This window comes from Lathamus discolor, chromosome Z, assembly GCF_037157495.1.
Source record: "Lathamus discolor isolate bLatDis1 chromosome Z, bLatDis1.hap1, whole genome shotgun sequence".
NCBI lineage: Eukaryota > Metazoa > Chordata > Aves > Psittaciformes > Psittacidae > Lathamus > Lathamus discolor.
The window spans coordinates 45,887,361-45,906,334 of record NC_088909.1 but is presented as its reverse complement, the minus strand read 5'-3'; the positions used below and the strand labels follow the sequence as shown (position 1 = coordinate 45,906,334).

Sequence of the window (18,974 nt, the reverse complement as noted above, 5' to 3'; positions counted from 1 at the left end):
GCCATCTGTTTCCTGGTTAACTTGACAAGACAATTCAGCAACTAGAATACCAGTGTTTTGAAAGCACCCAGTAACCACAATCAATAGATTTTAGTTCGCTCTTTCGACTGTAACAACTGCATCCACATGCTAATAGTGGCATACACTTCAAACACCCACACGAGGACTGTTTTCTTATGTTATTATTTGGAGGAGATTCTCAGGAGACAGAAACATCTCAGCCAAGCTGTGTTTGTGCCCAAGAATATGATCTAGACTGGGAAGACTCAAACACTGAGAGGAGAAGGTGGGAGAAGATAAGGAACCAAATGTTCAGTATCTTCTTTTTCTGAAGACTGGCAAGTCAGGATGGTTCAGGAAGATTCATCATAAAGGACATACAATTCAACACAGAATGTCTTCACTTCAGAATCACTGAAACGAGATTCACATCTAATTCCCAAGGGCTTTGATCTGAACAGCCTCAGTCAGCATTACGGGTAGATGCTAGAAATGCTGATTCCTTTGAGATTTAGCAGTATTTGCCAACTTACAGGAACAGCAGACATACTAAAAACTTCTGTCACTGAAATATAACTTCTTTACTTGCAGTGTTGGCTTAAGACTTGAGAAAATTTAATCAACACCATAGCTAGCCTGCAGCTGGAAAACCAGTAAGTACAGTCATCAATTCTATTTCATTTCATGGAACTTACCCTACACTCTCACTTACGTTGTTTAATCAAATGGTTTTCTATATAAGCATACATATTATGTATGTGTACATGTACACGCAAACAGAGGCATGAGAGGAAACCACTTATTCCCACTCCCCTGAATTTTCTCTCAGTTCTTTCAAAAAAACAGAGAAAAAAACCTACAAGAACTTGCTTGTCAGTCAGGTCACTCTGAATAATTTTACAACCTTCTATTCAAATGTAAAGGTTTTGTTCCAATTGCCAAGACCATTTAGTCAGAATTGAAAGAGAAAATGCCACAGAGTCTTACTGAAACCCTGTCTACAGCATAATCAAAAGTCAGTCTGATCTTCGTATTTCCCCAAATGGCTATTCACTGAAGTAAAAGTTACTACAGCCTGAAGTAAATTGTGGTTTTAATTCAAGAGTGTAATAATTTATTTTTTTTTTTTAAATCTTGTGATTTAAAATCTCATTAAGAAAACTCGTGAAGTCCTGCTACGAAAAACTGTTACCTTTATTAAAATTAGCTTATTTTAAACACATTTTTATCAAATTAAAAAATCGTAGCTTGCATTATTTTGGTGAAACACTGCGCCATGAAAGAGCTCCACTGGGCAGAAACACTCTGGTGCAAAAAAGGAAAAAGAAAAAAAAAATCATCAAACTGAAACGGAAAAACAAATATAACAAACTTCTCTAAATTTCAAAAGGTATTTACCTTTTGTGCTTACATCATCATTTTGAAATTTTCATGGAACACTATTTTGATGTTTTTCACCCAACAAGGAATGTTGTGTAAAGACAAAATTTTTTTAAAAATGTCAACACATTTTCTGTGATTGTTACTAAGAAATAAAAATAACCCCTTGACACATAAACACACTAAAACAAACACTGGTTTTCAGCAAAACTATGCCCAGCCCTTCAACTGAGGTCACTGCATTCACAGATCCACAGGTGTGACCCCTGTCTGGGGACTCATGTATTTCAGTTGTAAGAAATAAAGCACAGTTGCGGTCAGAGTCTCTTCAGCCTTTCATGAAAAGCAGTGACATCATCACCATGTATATTAGAGCATTATACAAGTGTAATATAAAGCTGGTACAGTGCTGAGCATATTACATAAAGAATAACTTGGTTGTTGGATCATCTGTATGAATGAGCAAGGCAAGACTATAAAACTTGGTTATATCCAGCAATCCCAACTTGATACCATGGAAGAGATCTGAAACATGCAGCTGTTGTATTCAAGAACTGAATACTACTGGTATCTGAGAAATACAGAACACGTGGCTGCCACACAAAGCTGTCAAAGTAACTACGGACGTAATCTAAACTTTTTCCAAGGGTGAGTGATGGGAATCCAAAATGTATGTGTTTTTATCCAAAAGAGATGTAAAGGTGGACTTCGCGATAGCAAAAATGTTAGTACTTCTGAGACCGTATTCCTGTTGATGGTTGCAAAAATGTGCTCAATACCTCATGTACCATGTAAGATGTGAGGAGATGGATTTTTCTTCTACTCTTTCGGCCTACTTTTACAGACACAAATTGCACGCATAACACAGAGCAAATAAAGGGGAACCTGCATACAACATGGAAAGGTTGTGTCCAATTAACAGAAAGCAGGCCACAGCATCTCCCACAGAAAGTCAGTACTACAGAGACCACTTATTTCTTAAGGGGGAAAAAAAGGAAAATAAAAAGAAAAATATTTTAGCATACAAGAAAAAAGTGCACATTTCAGATTTATGATTTATGTTGCTGTCAGTAAAATAACTTTCCAATTATTAAGACCCTGGTAGGAGAAGCTGGAATGCATTATGTGTTAATGATCACAACCAGGGGTCCACGCTTTACTCTTTTGTCAGAGCTACAGCAGATCCTCCCCGCGGCTTCACCATTAACATGTCTGTTTCCTGTCAGACCACTCAGAGATAATGTCATTTATCTCAGGGAGGCACAAGCCCAGTCATTAGCTTCAGTAAAAGACCTCAAACAAAGGCCGGATGGTCTTTTATCCAGGGCTGCAGCCAAGAATCTCATTGCCTAACAGTTCAGAATTTAAGTTATCTTTAAAAGAGTCATTTTCCTCCTATCAACAATTCTAGAACACTTCTCTGAAGAGCAGAAAAGTCTCTGCATGGAAAATTTTAGTCAATGGTTTTATCATAAGCAATTAGGTGACTGATAAGAGCTTGCTAAAGTTATCCTTTGAAAGGCCGCCTCCCCCTCACCCGACCCCCCCACCCCGCTTCCTTTTACCTCATAGGGAAAACCTGACAGAGTAATTCACGTTCTACCTAAATAGTACGACCTTTGAAGAACTGACCCTTATTGTGTTGGCCTGCAGGAGGTGATTCACTGTTATAAATTCTTCAATGACTGAGCTTCTGGAAATCTCTTTAAATGAAAGTGAAACTGGTTAACTGTATGTAGGAACATGTGTTTTCACAGTCTCTCCTGTATTACTGCATTTCAGAAAGCTTCTATAAAGTGCCAAGTGAACTTTTTAAATAATGATAATAATAATAAAAAATAGAAGGAAAAAAATATGAGCAAATCTCAGCTATTCAATTCCTGGTTTTATGCTGAAAACTAGGAACAGATGGGACTTTCCATGTTCCTTGAATCTGGTTATTGAACACCTCTATGGTTATGGGAGATTTTGCTTAGCACTTTTAACATACATTTCATTTATTGGACTATAAAATGCTACTTTGGAAAAACAAGTCTTTATATAGCTGTAATTAAAACAGTCTTGCTGGAAAGCCCTTTAACATGGAGAACACGGTTAACCTCATGACACCTGGACAATCAATCCTTCCCTTTTTACTGGCTATTTATGAAGTTATTAAAATCGTAAAAATTACCAATGCCCAAAGTGAAATATTTTTTCCAGTAGTTCTGAGTAAGGTTATCAGCTTCCCTACTCTATTTTATAAATGTTCTAGACCAGCATCCATTGTGCTACGCTAACTTTGCTTTGCACAGGAATTCAATAGAGGCTCTGGTCATACATATTAGCAGAGGTCAGCAGGTTCACACGAAAAAGCTTTCCTCGGCCAAAGGGCAACACCTCTTCACCTAGCTCAAAAAGCACCTTCACACTACTAGACAGCACTACAGAACTTTAAGAACCTTTAGCTGTGCTTATTGTTAGACACCCATAGTTATCAATGTTTTTAACAGCTAAATCCCTTATGTAGTTTTCAAAACAGTTTGCTGTCAAACAACAATAGACTTTGTTCTTTAATTACAGCAAGTGACCTCCTTGCCCTTTTATTTCACAGTGAATAAACTACACACAAGGCCAGCAAGGAAAGTACATGAAAGGCATTTCTCCGTAACATAATTAATCAAAGCATGTACTTAAATGACTTACATCAATAGGTAAAATGCAGTTTCCTGATGAAGTGCAAAACATCCTTAATCCGAACTATTACAAAGTAAAGCTAAAGTAAACAATACCAGCCAACATATTCATTTGCTGAAGACGACTTTCAGATGCAAAATGCAATCTTAATGAGAAGCAATAAGCCAATACAAGAGACAAATTCGATGCTGAAGTATCACTAGACTGATTAATTTAAAAACTGCAACTAGACACCTCTGATTATAGCTTTGTATCTTCTGCATTATTTTCACATATACTGATTTTCACATGTCAAACACAATTTTCCCGTATCTCAGCATAAACTGACTGACTGAATCCCAAAGTCTCCCTGCAACACACACAAAGCAAATTCTTGTAGATACTCTGAATGCTTTTCAATGTAGCAGCTGTGAAAGACACAAAACCCACAAAACAAACAAACAAAAAAACCTTAGCTAAAACAGATGAAGAGTTCATGCTGACAAACAGTCAGTAACTGTGCTAAAAACAGTATGGAGGAGAAATGGAAAAATGGAGACAGGTTTTAACACCAAAATTCTTAGGAGTGGTTAGCCTACCTGTCAAAGCTACTTATTCAGACATGTCACTGGTGGCTTAACCACAAAATGGGCTGCACAAATATAGCTCAAACATCTTAGAATTACAGCATACTTTGACTTTATCCACATATTAGGGGAGTGGCGACTTTTACAACATGCTTGTGGTTTCTGCATAAAAGAGCCAACAGAACACAGTCATTGATTTAATTAGGCTTCATAAGATCCAATTTATCATGCTTTACATGCCTTTCTGCAGCAAGGAAACAGAATAAATAGACCAAAAATAGACACTGAACCATACTGTGAAAGCTTAACAGTGACTAAAACTCCTGGGAATCTGCTCCAAGCTTTTCACAAATTGTAAACAAATGCAGTATTATATTGCACACCACATACAAAAACCTGCAGATTTTTGAATCAGCAGGCATGAACTCATTTGTATCTAAGAGGAAACATCCAAATTCGTGAGACATGTCTTTCACAACATTAAGATAACCTGAAATTGATTTTTAAATGTGGGCTTGTTATCTACAGACACAAGCTGCTTTGTGCCAAGTACAGCAGATACGTTCTAATGTATAGGCAAAGCAAGAACACTTAAGGAATCTGAAACCTTTTTAAAAATAAAAAATCTTTCTGATGATTACTGAACATCTGGGGGGTGGGGGTGGGGAAGCCGGAACAAAACATAATACACTTAAGTTTTATTAAGAGTGCCACAGGCTGTGCTTAAGCTCGCAATCATTGCCAGCAACGAGCTTTATTATTGTGAGACTTACTAAGGGATGTTACTTCAGACAGTAAGCAAGCACACCATTGTGCCAGACAATGGCTAACACTGCACGACTCTAATGTGTGAAGTCTGTGTTAGAGTCGGTGTGTGCCAACAGCAGTGGCTGTTGCTGGAAATGCAAGCTCCAAACCTCCTCCTGGAGCAAGAGCCACCAGACAGCGCGTACCTCTGCCTCTGAGCATTCCATACATGTTCATTCTCAATCTGCATGCCGTCCCATTTACATCGTACATAGGATTACTGGTGTGTATAGGGATTCTTCATGCAGTTTCCTGTCTGAGCATAGTTAAAAGAACACAAAACCGGGAGAAACCACGCCACCCTCTAATCTCTGTTGCCATGACAGCAGCCTTTGAGATCCTGAAATGTTCAGATTGCCAGCTAAACAAAATTGTTGAATGTGAACATTTGGCTGAGAGATTAAAAGGCTAAGGGGGTTGCAAAAGGGCAGTACCTCCCACATTCCAGGCAGCCACTGAATCCAATCAAACGGCTCTGACTCTTTAACCACAGCCATTGTGAAGACCGGATTAGGGCAATTTATCTAGATAGTTAAAACAGATTAGAGAACTGCAATTTGAAGACTATTGGCAACAGAAGTAAATGCCTACTGTACTAAGTTAATAAAGAGACCATGAGATTTTAGGACACCTTTTCACCGCGCACAAAACTTCTCATAAATCCAAAAGCACAAACATAAACACATGAACTACAGCAACCTGGATTCTCGTCTGCATTTAGAAAAGGTCACAATACTCATTCAAATTCATCCCTAGATATGCTATCTTAAAAGCAGCAATATGCATACAATATGAAATGTAATCTGTTCCTTGCCTTTAACAGAAGCCCTTGAAATTATCTTCCAGTTTTAGCAAGTATCAGGTGTCATAAACACCCAGATCTAATCCTCCAGCAGATTTAAATAGTACAAAGCCTTCAACATGACCAAAATACAAAAAAAGCTAGTAACAGGTCTGCAACCTCCAGCCCTCCCAGACACTTGCAGACCATACAGTTAACATTGACCCAAAAGTTTTCCCATCGCTGAATGTTCATTCTGGAAGTTGTAAAAGCAATTAATTTAAGACCAACAGCTGACAATAAAGTCACGATCTAATACTCTGAGATTGTTCGGCGGGCAGGGAGACAGACAATTTGCTTTATTTTTCAGGCAGACCAGGTTATCTTTATTTTACAACCTGTAGAATCCATAGGACTCGTAATCTCAGGGCAAACACTTGCCCCAAGGTCTTCCAGAAGCCACCTTCTGCTCTACAGACAGAATTTCCACTGACACCAGAACCTCCTTGAGCCAGCAGTTAACAAAAGCCAAGCTCTCATTCCACCCTTCCCAAAGAAGAGTGGGCCATCTATTCTTACAGAAAGCATCCTTCATAACGTAATAGGAAGAAAAACACACACTCATGGGATTTCTTTCATACATTTCAACCACTCAATAAATGACTAGCTCACACCTGAGAGCTGTCTCAGACAGGAAAGCTCCCCCAGACAGGAGACAAACTGCTCCCCTCTGTTCCGAAAGCTGCTTTGCACGCATCTCAGCACAAGGTGCATTCCCTTCCTCCCAGCCCTCTCTTTCCAGGAAGAAGAGAGGCACCGCCTGTCTGCTGGCTCCCTCCTCCCTGCTCTCCACACCAGTTCCTGGGGCCTCTGGGCTGCTGTTGTACCACAGGAACCCCCTTGTACAATAGGCATCCTGTGTCTCAAACAAAAAGCAACAATGGGACCGGGGTCTCTGGCAATGCCTTCTGTTTTGCCCCCCCAAGCACAATCTCAGCTTCAGACAGGAGAAGGGAGAAGGGTCCCTTTAGACTCTCGAGAGGAACAGCCATGAATGCCCACTGGTGTTGTGGAAAAGGATCAGCACAATACGGGACTTGCTGCTCCAGGAGCCAAAACTATGCACCCCCCCCTTGGCAAACACACAGATCTCCACCCTGCAAACACGTGCCATCCCACTGGTACCAACACTGCTGCCCTCTGCTAAAACCAGGGACAGCTCACTCAGGGCCATTTCCAGGTCTCTCCTTCTGGATGAGTGCTATCAAAAGGAACAGCATCGTGGACAGGCAAAACAGAAACATTCTCCAGGTTCCAAGGATGGGGAGAGAAGATAAGGAAGTGCAGTACACTCAGAACATGGGGTCTTCTGTCTAGGGAAGAGGTCTTGGTGTTTCTTTTTTTAAGGGAAAGTGGAAGAACAGATGTGTATCACAAATACACCAAAGAGGACAAAGGAGCCAAACACAGAGTTGCTGTACTGTTATTAGAGACACAGGGACACACAGAAGAGCAGATGTGGAGAGGAGCTTTGTCCTACCTTTTCTGTTTTCAACTTCTTGATTCGCCTGTGGCTGTCCTCCTCCTCCTCTTCCTTCTTTACCAAAATAGAGTTTCCCAGTAGCCCTGACTCCGGGGTACTTTTGCTCACTTCCCCCATGGCAGAGGAGGTGCATTGGAAGGGACTGCTTCTTCCACCACCGCCTCCCTTGGCCCCGAAGCCATAGAGGTGCCCAGGGGGAGCCTGGCTGCTGCCACCCCCACTGCCATTGGGATGGCCCTGCTGCAGGTCATGCTGCTTGTCCTTCCTGGATTTTCCCCCATCCTTATCCCTCTTGGAGCCTCTGCTGCCTGGGGCTTTACCTGGCTTCTCCTCTTTGTTTTTCCCACAAGAGGCAATGGTGGTGCTATTGCTGGTGGTGTTATTATTGCTGTTTGGGTTACTGCTCACGCTTTGACCCAGTGCTGAATTCATGCCAGTTGCCTCTCCAGGGCGCCCTTGGACTTCCTGCCTCTTGCCAGCACTGCTGATCTCGGGAATCCCATACAAGGCAGCAGAAGGCAGAGATTTATTAGCATCCTTAGAAGTTTTACTCCTTTTCACTTTTGATTTGCTAGTCTCTTTGTGAGAGGAATTCCCCTGGGGAGCTGATGGCTGAACAGAAGCAAATTTTAGGCCATCAGCTAAGGCTGAGGTAGCATTAGCACCACTGGAAGCCAGACCCCCGCAATCCTTGGAGCTGGTGTTGCTGTTGCTGGTGGTATTAGTAGAATTATTCATCTCAAATTTCTGTCTGTCCTTCTCCAAATCGGCGTCCAAATCAATAATTAAATTCCCAACACCGATTTCCCAATCATCGCCACTGTCGTAAGTGTCAACCGCGTTTGGATCCACACCTTTTCCTGCAGTAGAAGTGTTCAATGACATCCTGAAGATGAGATCTCTAGAGTCAAAATCCGATGAACTTTCCGTCGGAGATGTGAGGACATTCGTTTATCTCCGCTGGGCTCTCTTAAGTTCAACTCTTCTTGTCTTCCTCCCCCAGGTGTGTCTACATTCACAACCTGCAGTCCACATCCACCTTGCCCTGTGAGGAGGAGAAAAGTCGAGTATTTATTATCTGAGTGTAACAAGAATATAATAGGACTAATAAAAAGGGGGCGAGGTAGGGGAGGTCAAAATTATTCACCATTGACACATTTCTCCCTCAAGTTTGTTAAATGGGAGGCAATGGCCATGATGCTTTTATAGTGAGTATCTTTAATCTACTTTGCATACCAACACCCACAACCTGCCTTAAAAAGTCATGTGCACAAAAAGGAAAACAAAACAAACAAACAAACAAACAAAAGCCAACAACAAAAAAAAAAACCAAACCCCCAAACTCTAGTATTTAAATCCAGAAAGCTCAGGAATAGAGTCTTAGAAATGGTGCCTAGCTGTTGGAGCACATGTTGTAATCTAACCCGTTGGACCACCACCTAGGCACAAAAGGGAGAAAAAAAAAAAAAAAGGTAAGAATACAGATTCACTCTTTGCTGCATTCCACGGATTTTGTGGCTTTAAACCAGACCCTTGAAGTTTTGTGACTCTCCTGTATTATCTTTTACCCCCCTTACACTTAATCTCTTGGGGTGGGGGGAAAGGGAGGGCTAAGGGAAGTGGGAAACCTTATTTTCTTTGCCACAATACAGCCTCTGTTAAACACCAACAACCTACAAACACAAACGTTTACTGGAAAATATTAAACTCCATTGGTTAAAAAAAAAGAAAGAAAGAAAAACGTTTATTTTCTTAAAAAAAAAAACCCTGTATTCTCAAGGTAACAATTTTAAAAGCAGTTCTAATGTACTCCTATGTCACACAATTGTTAGGGCTGTTAAATATAGTATTACTGACTGTACAGGAAACTGATTAAGACATACACTTTAAGTGATCTGCACCAAGGTGGCCTCAGTGACCGCAAATGAGTGTGTGTTTGACAAAGCTTAGTTAAAACGATTTTTAAAGGGATCTCTCCCTTCTCGAGTCGACTGTTGAAATAGTTATATATATATATATATATGCATAATGCTTACCTTTAGTTCTTTATCATTTTTTAATTAAACCAGCAAATCAAAATGCTGTTCCCACTCGTCTCAGCAACAACTCTGTGCCTCATTTTACTTAAACAGCAAGTGATCAAGAAGTAGAGCGCAAGTATCATCTCAGCCAGTATAAATCGGTCAATAACATATCTCCCCCTACTTTGGCACACGGATCAGAAGTCCTTTTTTGTTTGTTTGTTTAGGCTTTTTTTTTAAATCCTTGTTTAAAGACCAAGAAAAAAAAAAAAAAAAAAACCAAAAAAATGCTGAGCCTCACAACTTTACCAGCTGGTAGGTAACATTCAGAACTGAAGCATCAAGGAACAGGTTTTTGTTTGTTTGCTTTTCCTGAATAAGCACCGAGAGGTAATAATCATCAGAGTAATTTAAAAGAGAAAAAAAATAAAATAAATTGTTTCCCCAACTTCACACTCCGTCTTCAGCCCCGGACCTGGGAGCCATCCTCATCAGTAAGTAATGATCCCATGAAACAAACCTACAGGCGCCCGGGTGTTACAAGACAGAATGTGCTAACATCGGGATAAATTAGTGAAAGGGAGGAAGGAAAAAAAGAAGAAAGGACTGAAAATCTGGGCTGGATTCCGCCTGTTAGTTGGGAAGTGGCATTTTTTTCGCCCGTCCTGACAGATCTGATTTCTTGAAGTAACTTAAGGGGAAACGAGGGGAGGGAGAGACGAAGGGGGAGCGAGGAGGAGGAGCGGGAGGGGGGGAATCACTGATCTGATAAACCGGTTATCAAAACATTTTGTAGGAGTGGGGGAGGGTCAGCGTGCTCTCTAACGAAGTATATTTTCCCAGAGATACGATTTCGGGGGGGGAGGGGAATGGGGGGGGGGAGTGTTTGCTCTCTGTCCCCGTGTTCCCCCCACTCGTCTCAATCAGCGCTTTGAAAAATAGTAATGATAAAAAGAAGGGGGGAAAAAAAAGCATAGAGAGTTTCAGATTGCTATCTCGGAAAATAAACAACAATAGTAATAATAATGAAGAACCCCGGGAGCTGGGGCTAATCAGTCACGCGGTAAGTAATTCGGTAATTAGAGTCCGAGGAGATAAAGCAGACGACCTTTTTTCGAGGACAGATCGCTCCCACCTCGTCTTGGCAAACCTCGCAGCCTGCTCCAGGCCCCCCGCCCTCCCCGCGTCAGGCTGTCTCGGCGCTCTAGCTTAGTATTTTTAATTAGCCGGCGATGGGAAGCTAAAAGCCGTAATGAATTGCCGGCGGCGGACGGCGGGAGGAGGGGTGAAGGCAAAGGGTGTGGGGGGAGGGGCGCTCGCGGCCGCCGCCGCCAACCCCCGAGGCGCGGCGGTTCCGTTACAAAGTCACGTGAGGCCGGCGGGATCCATTGGCTGTCGTGAGAGCAGGAACGGGTGACAAGCCGTGTCCCGGCAGCGCGGGCTGGCCCCGCACACGCACAACACCGCACCGCGACGGGCGGGCGGCACTGCCACCGCCGTCGGGAGACGGGGAAGGGGTGTCCCGGCGGGGCGCTCCCGCTAAACCACTCGCACCCCCGGTGTCCTGGGGCTCTCGCTCCGGGATGCTCACCACCACCACCACCACCACCACCACCCCCCTCGGCGGCCCCCTGCCCGTGCCCACCGCTCCCCGGACGAATGGGGCGCATGCTTGTCGGGAGCTGTGTCGCTGGAACCGCTCCCGCTTGGATAGTTAATACCGCAGAAAGGCACAACGCTTTTACGCCCCCCAAGTGCACCGTCAAGTATGATTTGTGTGGCTACAGCGCTCTCGCCCTCTTACTTCCCTCAAATAACTCATTCTGCTTGTGGGATTATTCTTTCCTTCGTCTTCTTTTTAAAAGCCAAAAATATATCCCTAGTTGTCACAACTCCCAGAACTCTTTAGCACTCCCCTTTGCAGAGAAAAAAAAAAAAAAAAAGAAAAAAAAACAAAAACCCACAAAAATCCCCTCTAAGTGCTAGAGACACACCACGCAACCGTACTTACGGTCTGTATTGGATCGAGTTGACCTTTTCCTTCTAACTGCATTGAGTGTGTTTTTGTTGCAGCCGCTTTTTATTTTAGGGAAGAAAAATAAAAAAAAACCACCCTACTATCTTCCAACAGATTTATTGTGTTTGGAAGAAGAGAGCACCAGATAACCGTGAACCTTCCTTTCTCTCTATAAGCGAAATTAAAGCAAACCCGGCGGCGGGGGGTGGTGAGAAGGGAAGGCAGGACCCGCACCGGCCCCTCGAGGGCTGGCCGGCGGGCGCAGGGGCCGCGGGGCGGCCGGGGCAGGGGAGCGCGGTACCTGAGAGGGACTTTTCTTTGTTCACAATGCCCTTACCCTGCCGGCCAATCAGGAGCCAGCTTTTATGAAACCGGGCTCTCTGATTGGTCCGCCGCTCCTCCTGCCTGCCGGCGAGGGTGAGAGACACACGCACACTGTACACACAGGCGTTAGGCGCGCCCCCCCACCCCACCAATCCCTCTTCCCCCTCACCCCCCAGAAAAAAAACCTTTCCCATCGCTCTTCAGCCCTCAGCGTGCGTCGAGCTGCAGCCGGCAGCCTCCCGCTGCAGCCAGATACAAATCATGTTTCCCATTTCAATTACCTCATATAACATTTAGGGCTTAGGAAAAGGGAAAAAAAAAAAAAAAAAAAGAAAAAAAGGATAAAGAGAGGAAGGAGGCGCAAAAAATCAGAAAACCAGGGTGGAGAGTAGCTCTGCCAAGACTCACACGTTGGGAGGAAGACTCCCTCATTTCGTTTTAATTTAATTTCAGGGCAGTTTTCGGAGCGATGATGAATGATTTTTCTGTGCCGGTTTCAAAGAGGCAATTTAGAACCTCACTCATAATTTTTAAATGCCCCCTCATTCAAAATTATAACAGCTTGAAGCCAGCGAGAGAGGGCTGCTGGTACACATGTGCAATTATTTTCGTGCTCAGTGGAGGAAAAAAGCAAGCACTGTCTGGAGGAAGGGGCCGAAGCTCCCCATCCCTGCTCGTGGGGGAGCACCCAGACCAGCCCCTAACCCTTGCGTCCCCTCCCCCCCTCCCCACCCCCCGCGTATTTTATATCATGTTCATTCTTACAATATGACTTAAGTTGTGCAGGTCAGGTTTTAGTCTTTCTTTCCCCCCTCTTTTCCCTTTCGCGGGGCGGGGGCGGGGGGGGGGGGGCGCATAAAATAACCCTTTTGTCTCCGGGCTGCTGATTTACGGCTGCGGGCGCTGTGGTGTGAATGCCGGCGACCCTGTAACTACCGCGCGAACATCCTTTCACAGGAATTAGTAACACAAATCTTCCCTATCGGGCTTTGTGTGGCTCGAAAATATCCCCCTTAATCATTCCTTTTGTTTAGGTTGGGAGCCATTATGCTACACCACTGCGTTAAATTGCGTTTAACCCTTCGCAGGCGGGAGGGTGGGGTGGTGAAAGGGGCGCTGCCCGCCGCCGGGCCGGGGGTCGGGCTCCGATCATTCTCATGGCCCTGAGCTCTGACTTTCTTGCATTTTCCCTGGTTTTCCCTTTTTCCCCTTGATTTCCCTGTGAAAAATGGATCTGGGATGTTTTCCCTGCCAGACACGCGCTGCCCAGGTCACGGTGTCTGTCGGGAAGTCACAGTGTAGCGTTTACCGCGTTCCGCACACCCGCGACAGAGTAGGGAAACGCATTTTCGGACCTCCTCCAGCCGAGCGGGACGCGAAGTGCCCTCGTCGCCTAACGGTGCGGTACCGGAGGGGCAAAGCGTGCTCGCTGCCGGGACTCCGGGGACCGACGCACAAGACTGGGGGAGAGGCGAGTGGGGGTAAAAGCCACCGTGAGCAGCGTCCCTGGCGGAAATGTTGCCCTCCGCTCACCATCTCGCCGAGGGCACCGAGACACACTGCCTCGTGGGGCCCCTAGCCAGCGCGGGGACAACCAGCTCCGTTCCTCCCGGTGTAAAAACACTTCCCCTCAGTGGCTGGTAACGAATGGTTCATGAACAGGGGAAGTTCACTGCCAGGGAAGCCCTGGATCACATTAAATTTTTAAGCCATTACAAAGGCCAAAACCAAATTTTAATGAAAAATAGAGGCACCGAGTGTGAGTAGCGCAGACGAGAAACGCCACACGTTAGGGTGCAAACGCGTCCCTAAATTCCTGCCGTGGCCTTCCAACAACGCTGGGATGATGGGATGGAAAGAGCTCAGCAAAAGGCTGCAGACATGGCTGGAGCATTGGTGAGGCCCACTCGTGACCAGACACTAGCAGTTTAGGCTGGGGAACACACAAGAACGTGCTGATGTTACAGGTACTGAAAATCACGGATTCCCGGGGATAACTTTTTGGATTATTTTATTCAACTAGTTAGCAAAAATGTTCAGGTCAGCAACGCCAAGCCTACCTTTTTTTTTTTTTTTTTTTTTTGTTAGTTTACTTAGTTGTGGATCACTGTGCCTGTTTCTTTACAATATGTGTTTTTCATATTTAGGTAATGGCCCTGATTTTTCAATATCGACCTCTGTTTAGACATGTTTCACTTTGGGCTGCTTCTCATCTCCAAAATTACAGTCATTTTCACATTATTATACAGTGAGTAGGAGATAGTTTGTATTTAGTAGTGGGTGGGGGAAGGGGTATTATGGGAAGCGATCTGCTACGGTCAGCACATAATTTCAGCCCAAAGAAAATTGCTTCTGAATAGATGGTCTGTTAACTAGCCAAAGAACAGCCGCTGGGAGAGATTGCAAAAATGTCTCTGCTTTATCTGCGCTACAGCATCACTTTAATTTCTGAAAAGCGGCGGTCAGTGGGAGAGACGTTTCTCTAGCCAGAGCTGCCAGATGATGGGCAAAATACAGGCTTGTGACAAAATTCAGAGCTGAGTCCCTCCTTTCCCTCCTGGCTTTTGTGTACGGCCACACGGGTAAGGAGCCACTCCAAGGCACTATGTGATTTGCGGACGCTTTATTCACCCGTTTTATTCACCCGTTTCTGTGGCAGAACAGCCTGAGGGCCGGTGGTTCCTCTTCAGAACCCGATTCCCAGGAATGGCTGCAAAAAGACCACTGACCTCATTCCATCCTGCCTGGGGGGAACTGCCCCAGCTGCAGAAGGAGGCCGGTGCCCACCGTGTGACTTATTTTCGCCTTAATTTATGACCGCTCGCCAAATTAAATTACAACTTTGCATTCATGCACGTTTTACAAGGCAGACAGAGTGCCAATAAATTAGTGATGTTTGTCTAAAATAGGAAATCTGTCTTTAATTAATGCAGCTGCAGACCACTGATACTCCCGACGCGTTCCCATTCGCACCCCCGTCCTCCCCTCCCCTTCCTCCTTTTCCTACTCCCGCAGACACGCACATCACACACGCTAACGCACACCCGCCCTTCCTCCGGCCGAAGCTCGGCACAGCGGCCTCCCTGCGCCCGGCCCCCCCATCCCGGTGCCGCTCCCCCCGTCCGGCCCTGCGCCCCGCCCACCAGCGCTCTGGGCGCGGATCGGGCAGTGGCCAATCAGCTCTCCAGAAATCGCTTTGCCGAGCTCTCATTGGCTGAGGCTGGGTGGGGGTGTGCGGCTGGCGGCGGCGGTGTTGACTGCGGGGCAGGGGGTCAGTGGCGCCGCTGGTTTCCCGACGTACCTGTGCCGGTAAGCGGGAAGTAAGGGCTGCAGCGAGTGCTTGCACCTACAAGTACGGGAAGGGCTGTTTTCCGCCCTTGGCTGTGCCCCCGTAGGGCCAACTGCAAGATGCAGTAATGTCTAAATGAGGACGCCACACTGTCCGACCATCATCTGCAGCTGGGTCTCAGCCACCTCCCCTCAGACGACCTCATCCAACCGCACCCTTTGTTCCTGCGTTTCCTGTCGCAGAGGTACGCGTGTGTGCAGACGTTTTCCGTATCGCACACAGCACGTCCACGACGGTGACACCGTCCCACGCTTCTTAAGCGGGCACTGAGCCCAGGACAAAAACCTATTTCAAGTTCCTACTTGCCAGATCGATTAGGTAAACAATAGGTGACATTTCTCTTGTATGCAACGTTTTGCACATAAAGAGTTCCCTTACAGCAGACTTGAAAGCAGTCCCTGGGAAATTTAACGTACTGATCTGGAAATTTTGGGTCAGCACATCCTTAAAATCCTCAGAATTATCGCATAGTCTTGTGGATAAACTTTTAATTGATGGGCACAAGCTGCCATCTCTTTGGATTAGTTGTGGATAATTTAATATGGCATTGCAGACTGCCAGTGATCCACAGCCCAGTGTGGGAACCGGTAATAAAAACATACAGTCAGGTTATTTTACACTTGGCAGATACTTGCATTAGATACTACTTTCTTTTTCTACAGAGGCAATGCTAATAATGTTTTCTTCTTTATAACAGTCCACAGACTCTTTTACATTTATCTGAACATTCACAAGGAGTCTCAATTTGATATCTGAGCTAAAGGTCAGTGCCTCTGATGTTTCAGCACACAAATACAGGTTATATATGGAAACAAAGTGCTGCTGTGTTGTTTATAGAAGAGCAACAAAAATGGCCTGGCAAGTGGAGGAAATGATTTATGAAAGACTCGTGTGTGTGTATGTGTATTTATTTGGGGGTAGGGAGAGAGTGTAAAAGGTGCTCTCATCCTTTTGAGAGCACAGGGGGAGGATAACCAAAGAAGAAACAAAACCCACCAAATAAAGAGTTGAAGATTGTTTTTAAAACCTGTAGCAGTGTAACATGTTAATCAGTGAAATAAATAATGTCCCAAAGGAAGTTCTTAAGTCCCATTGCACAGGGTTGAAAATTAGGCTGGAAAAAGCACTAAAAATAAATACTATGGGGAATTGCTCCATTTTGGCATCAGAACTGGACTGAATGACCTAGTAAGTGTTTCCCGTTTTGTAACTTAACTCTTCTGTGAAGTTCTGCTGTAGAATTTGAACTAGAAACCTTTTACCCTAACATGAATATAGCCTTTGGTTCACTGTATAGATGCTCAATTTCTCCTCAAGTAATTTAAAAAACAGCTTATTTATTTATGTAGTGCATTGAGTAAACATTCATATAATATTACAAACGTGTTTCTTGCTTAATAGGCTGTGTATGATGAGAAACAGGCAATACATGTTAAAACCTATTATAGCCTTTTGTCATAGCTTTAGTACTCAATTACACCGTGTGGTTTTTACAGCTACTTTCATTCAAAATAGTTTAATGTTTTACAGTCAATTATAATTTTTAATAGAAATGATGGATGCAGATTCAGTATTTTAGACGAGCAGCATCCTTGTTCTAGCAGTGCTAAGGTGGAAGAAGTTTAAAAGTCCAGTGGCTGGGTGCCATACTTAGATTTTCCAAGGGAACAGATGAGCATGGGGAAGTGAAACTGAAGCTTAGGGAACAGGATTGGATTGTTTTATTATAGAGAAGGCTAGGAGTCATAGGACAGGGAGGGGGAAGGTGAGTCTTGAAGTGGAATTTGCAGAGATGTAGCTGCTTAGATGTAGGGAGTCTGCAGCAGAAGTGGCAGTGGGAAGGTTTTGTCCAGTAAGAAAGGAGAGCAAGAAGTATGATGCTGGATGAACGTGAGAAATAGGCCAGAGATTAGATCAGATGGTACATGGCTAGGAGTAAGATAAAGATGATTAAAAGGCAGAGTGTGTACTGGTTGTTGAAGGGAGTGATGAATCTGTAAAAGTTTTCAAAGCCAAGGTTAGGTGTGTCATCCTTGGGGGAGGAATGAGGAAGCCTGTTGATACATTTTTGACAGAACACAGCTTGAAGGGGAATGACCCTGAAAACTCACCAAAGAAGTTATCAAAGAAGTATGTGTTTTGGAGTTGGTAGATGTAAAATTACATCTGGTAGATATAAAAACTGCAGAGATGTGGAAGGAGAAATAAATGCTTTGGGGCAAGATGAATGTGTGAGAGAGATCTTGATAATCAGGCCAAGAGGCATTTTATCAAATGAAGCTTGTGGGCCACTGGAGCTGCAAGTGAAGACAGTATCCCTAAGACTTCCCTGTGTCTACCAGAGCAGGCAACCATGGCCTCTTGCTTTCCTGACTGGCCTTGTTTTGTACCTTCAGGCTGCACAAGAAGAAGGGACCTGCTGGAAAAGAAGCATGAGGAGATGGAGATCAAGGCAGTAGGAAAGAAGGAGATGGGAATTTGAGACTGGAAGAGTGAGACAAAAAAGAGGACAGTGTAAATACAAAAGGAGAAGGATGATCTTAATAGTGCAGAGGAATTGGGGTGGTCTGTTCTCAGCTGTCTCACTTCCCTTGGGAAGTTCATAGTACTTCTGTCTGTGACTTGGCCATCTCGCCTTGAAATGGTGACTGAAACAATGCATGAATGTAAAAGATTCCTTAATTCTTCAGCCAGAAATAACGCAGCTGTTTTTTAGTGGAGGGAGAGCCTGGATCAGATGAGGTATTAATCACTTTCAAGGTTGACATTCTCTGTGGAGCTACCTGGAAAGTCACAGAACTGCATACTTGGTGTTCAAGAAGACCCATCCAGCCTTTAAATGTTTTCTGCACAGGTAGGATTGCAGACGTTTAATTTAAAAAGAGAAGCCTGATAGATTAAGAAAACGGCAAGAAAAGAAGATTTGAGGATTAGAAGCTCAGTGGTAAGGAATATCAAATCACAAAAAATTTTAATGTTGTGAGAATTTCCCACAAAAGGCAATAAATCACCTGAGAATCCAGAAAATTTTATACAGCATTTGAAATGTTTTCAGTGATGTCTTACCCTGTGAATGTATGGTATGTGTACATTACTCCAGTGGACTTGTTCAAGTACTCCTTTGTTCAACATCTAGGAGTTGAACCACAGCAGGGGCTATGAAACCTAGCTGGTGTTCCACACCACAGCTGTGATACAATAGCAAATACCATCATCACTGGCTGATCATTCTTCTTCTTTGGGAAGAAAGTTACAGTTGTAGCTAAACTGAGTGCATTGCTCGTGTCTTTCTTTTAAAGCAGCGACATGGACTTGAGTTGGCGCTGTTCATGTCAGACACAAGGCAGAGGTGATCTGTTCTTGCTGGTGAGCCTCTGCACAATCTGGGCTTTGAAACCCATGGATCTTTTCATCACAATGCTTCTACTTCCTCACTTGCAGTTTCCTGTAACAAGGATTACTTATCTCTCAGCGTGCCCTGAGGACTATGTTTGTTAAGCATATTGAGAT

At 44.2% G+C, this 18,974-nt stretch overlaps 1 protein-coding gene across 5 annotated transcripts in view; it reads right to left on the bottom strand.

The window, feature by feature from the left end:
- The window catches only part of ZNF608 (zinc finger protein 608), a 96,286-nt gene extending 84,219 nt beyond the window's left edge, over positions 1–12,067 (bottom strand). For 4 of the 5 annotated variants that reach the window (XM_065662953.1, XM_065662956.1, XM_065662957.1 and 1 more), the window contains exons 1-2: positions 11,786–12,067; positions 7,751–8,798 (exon numbers count right to left, since the gene is read on the bottom strand). In XM_065662953.1, coding sequence (XP_065519025.1) covers positions 7,751–8,638 — 888 coding nt within the window. In that variant the 5' untranslated portion in view covers positions 8,639–8,798; positions 11,786–12,067. Of the gene's footprint in view, positions 1–7,750; positions 8,799–9,789; positions 9,840–11,785 lie in introns of those variants that run through there. The other variant, XM_065662954.1, reaches the window with a different exon arrangement.
- Between the last annotated feature and the right edge of the window lie 6,907 nt (positions 12,068–18,974).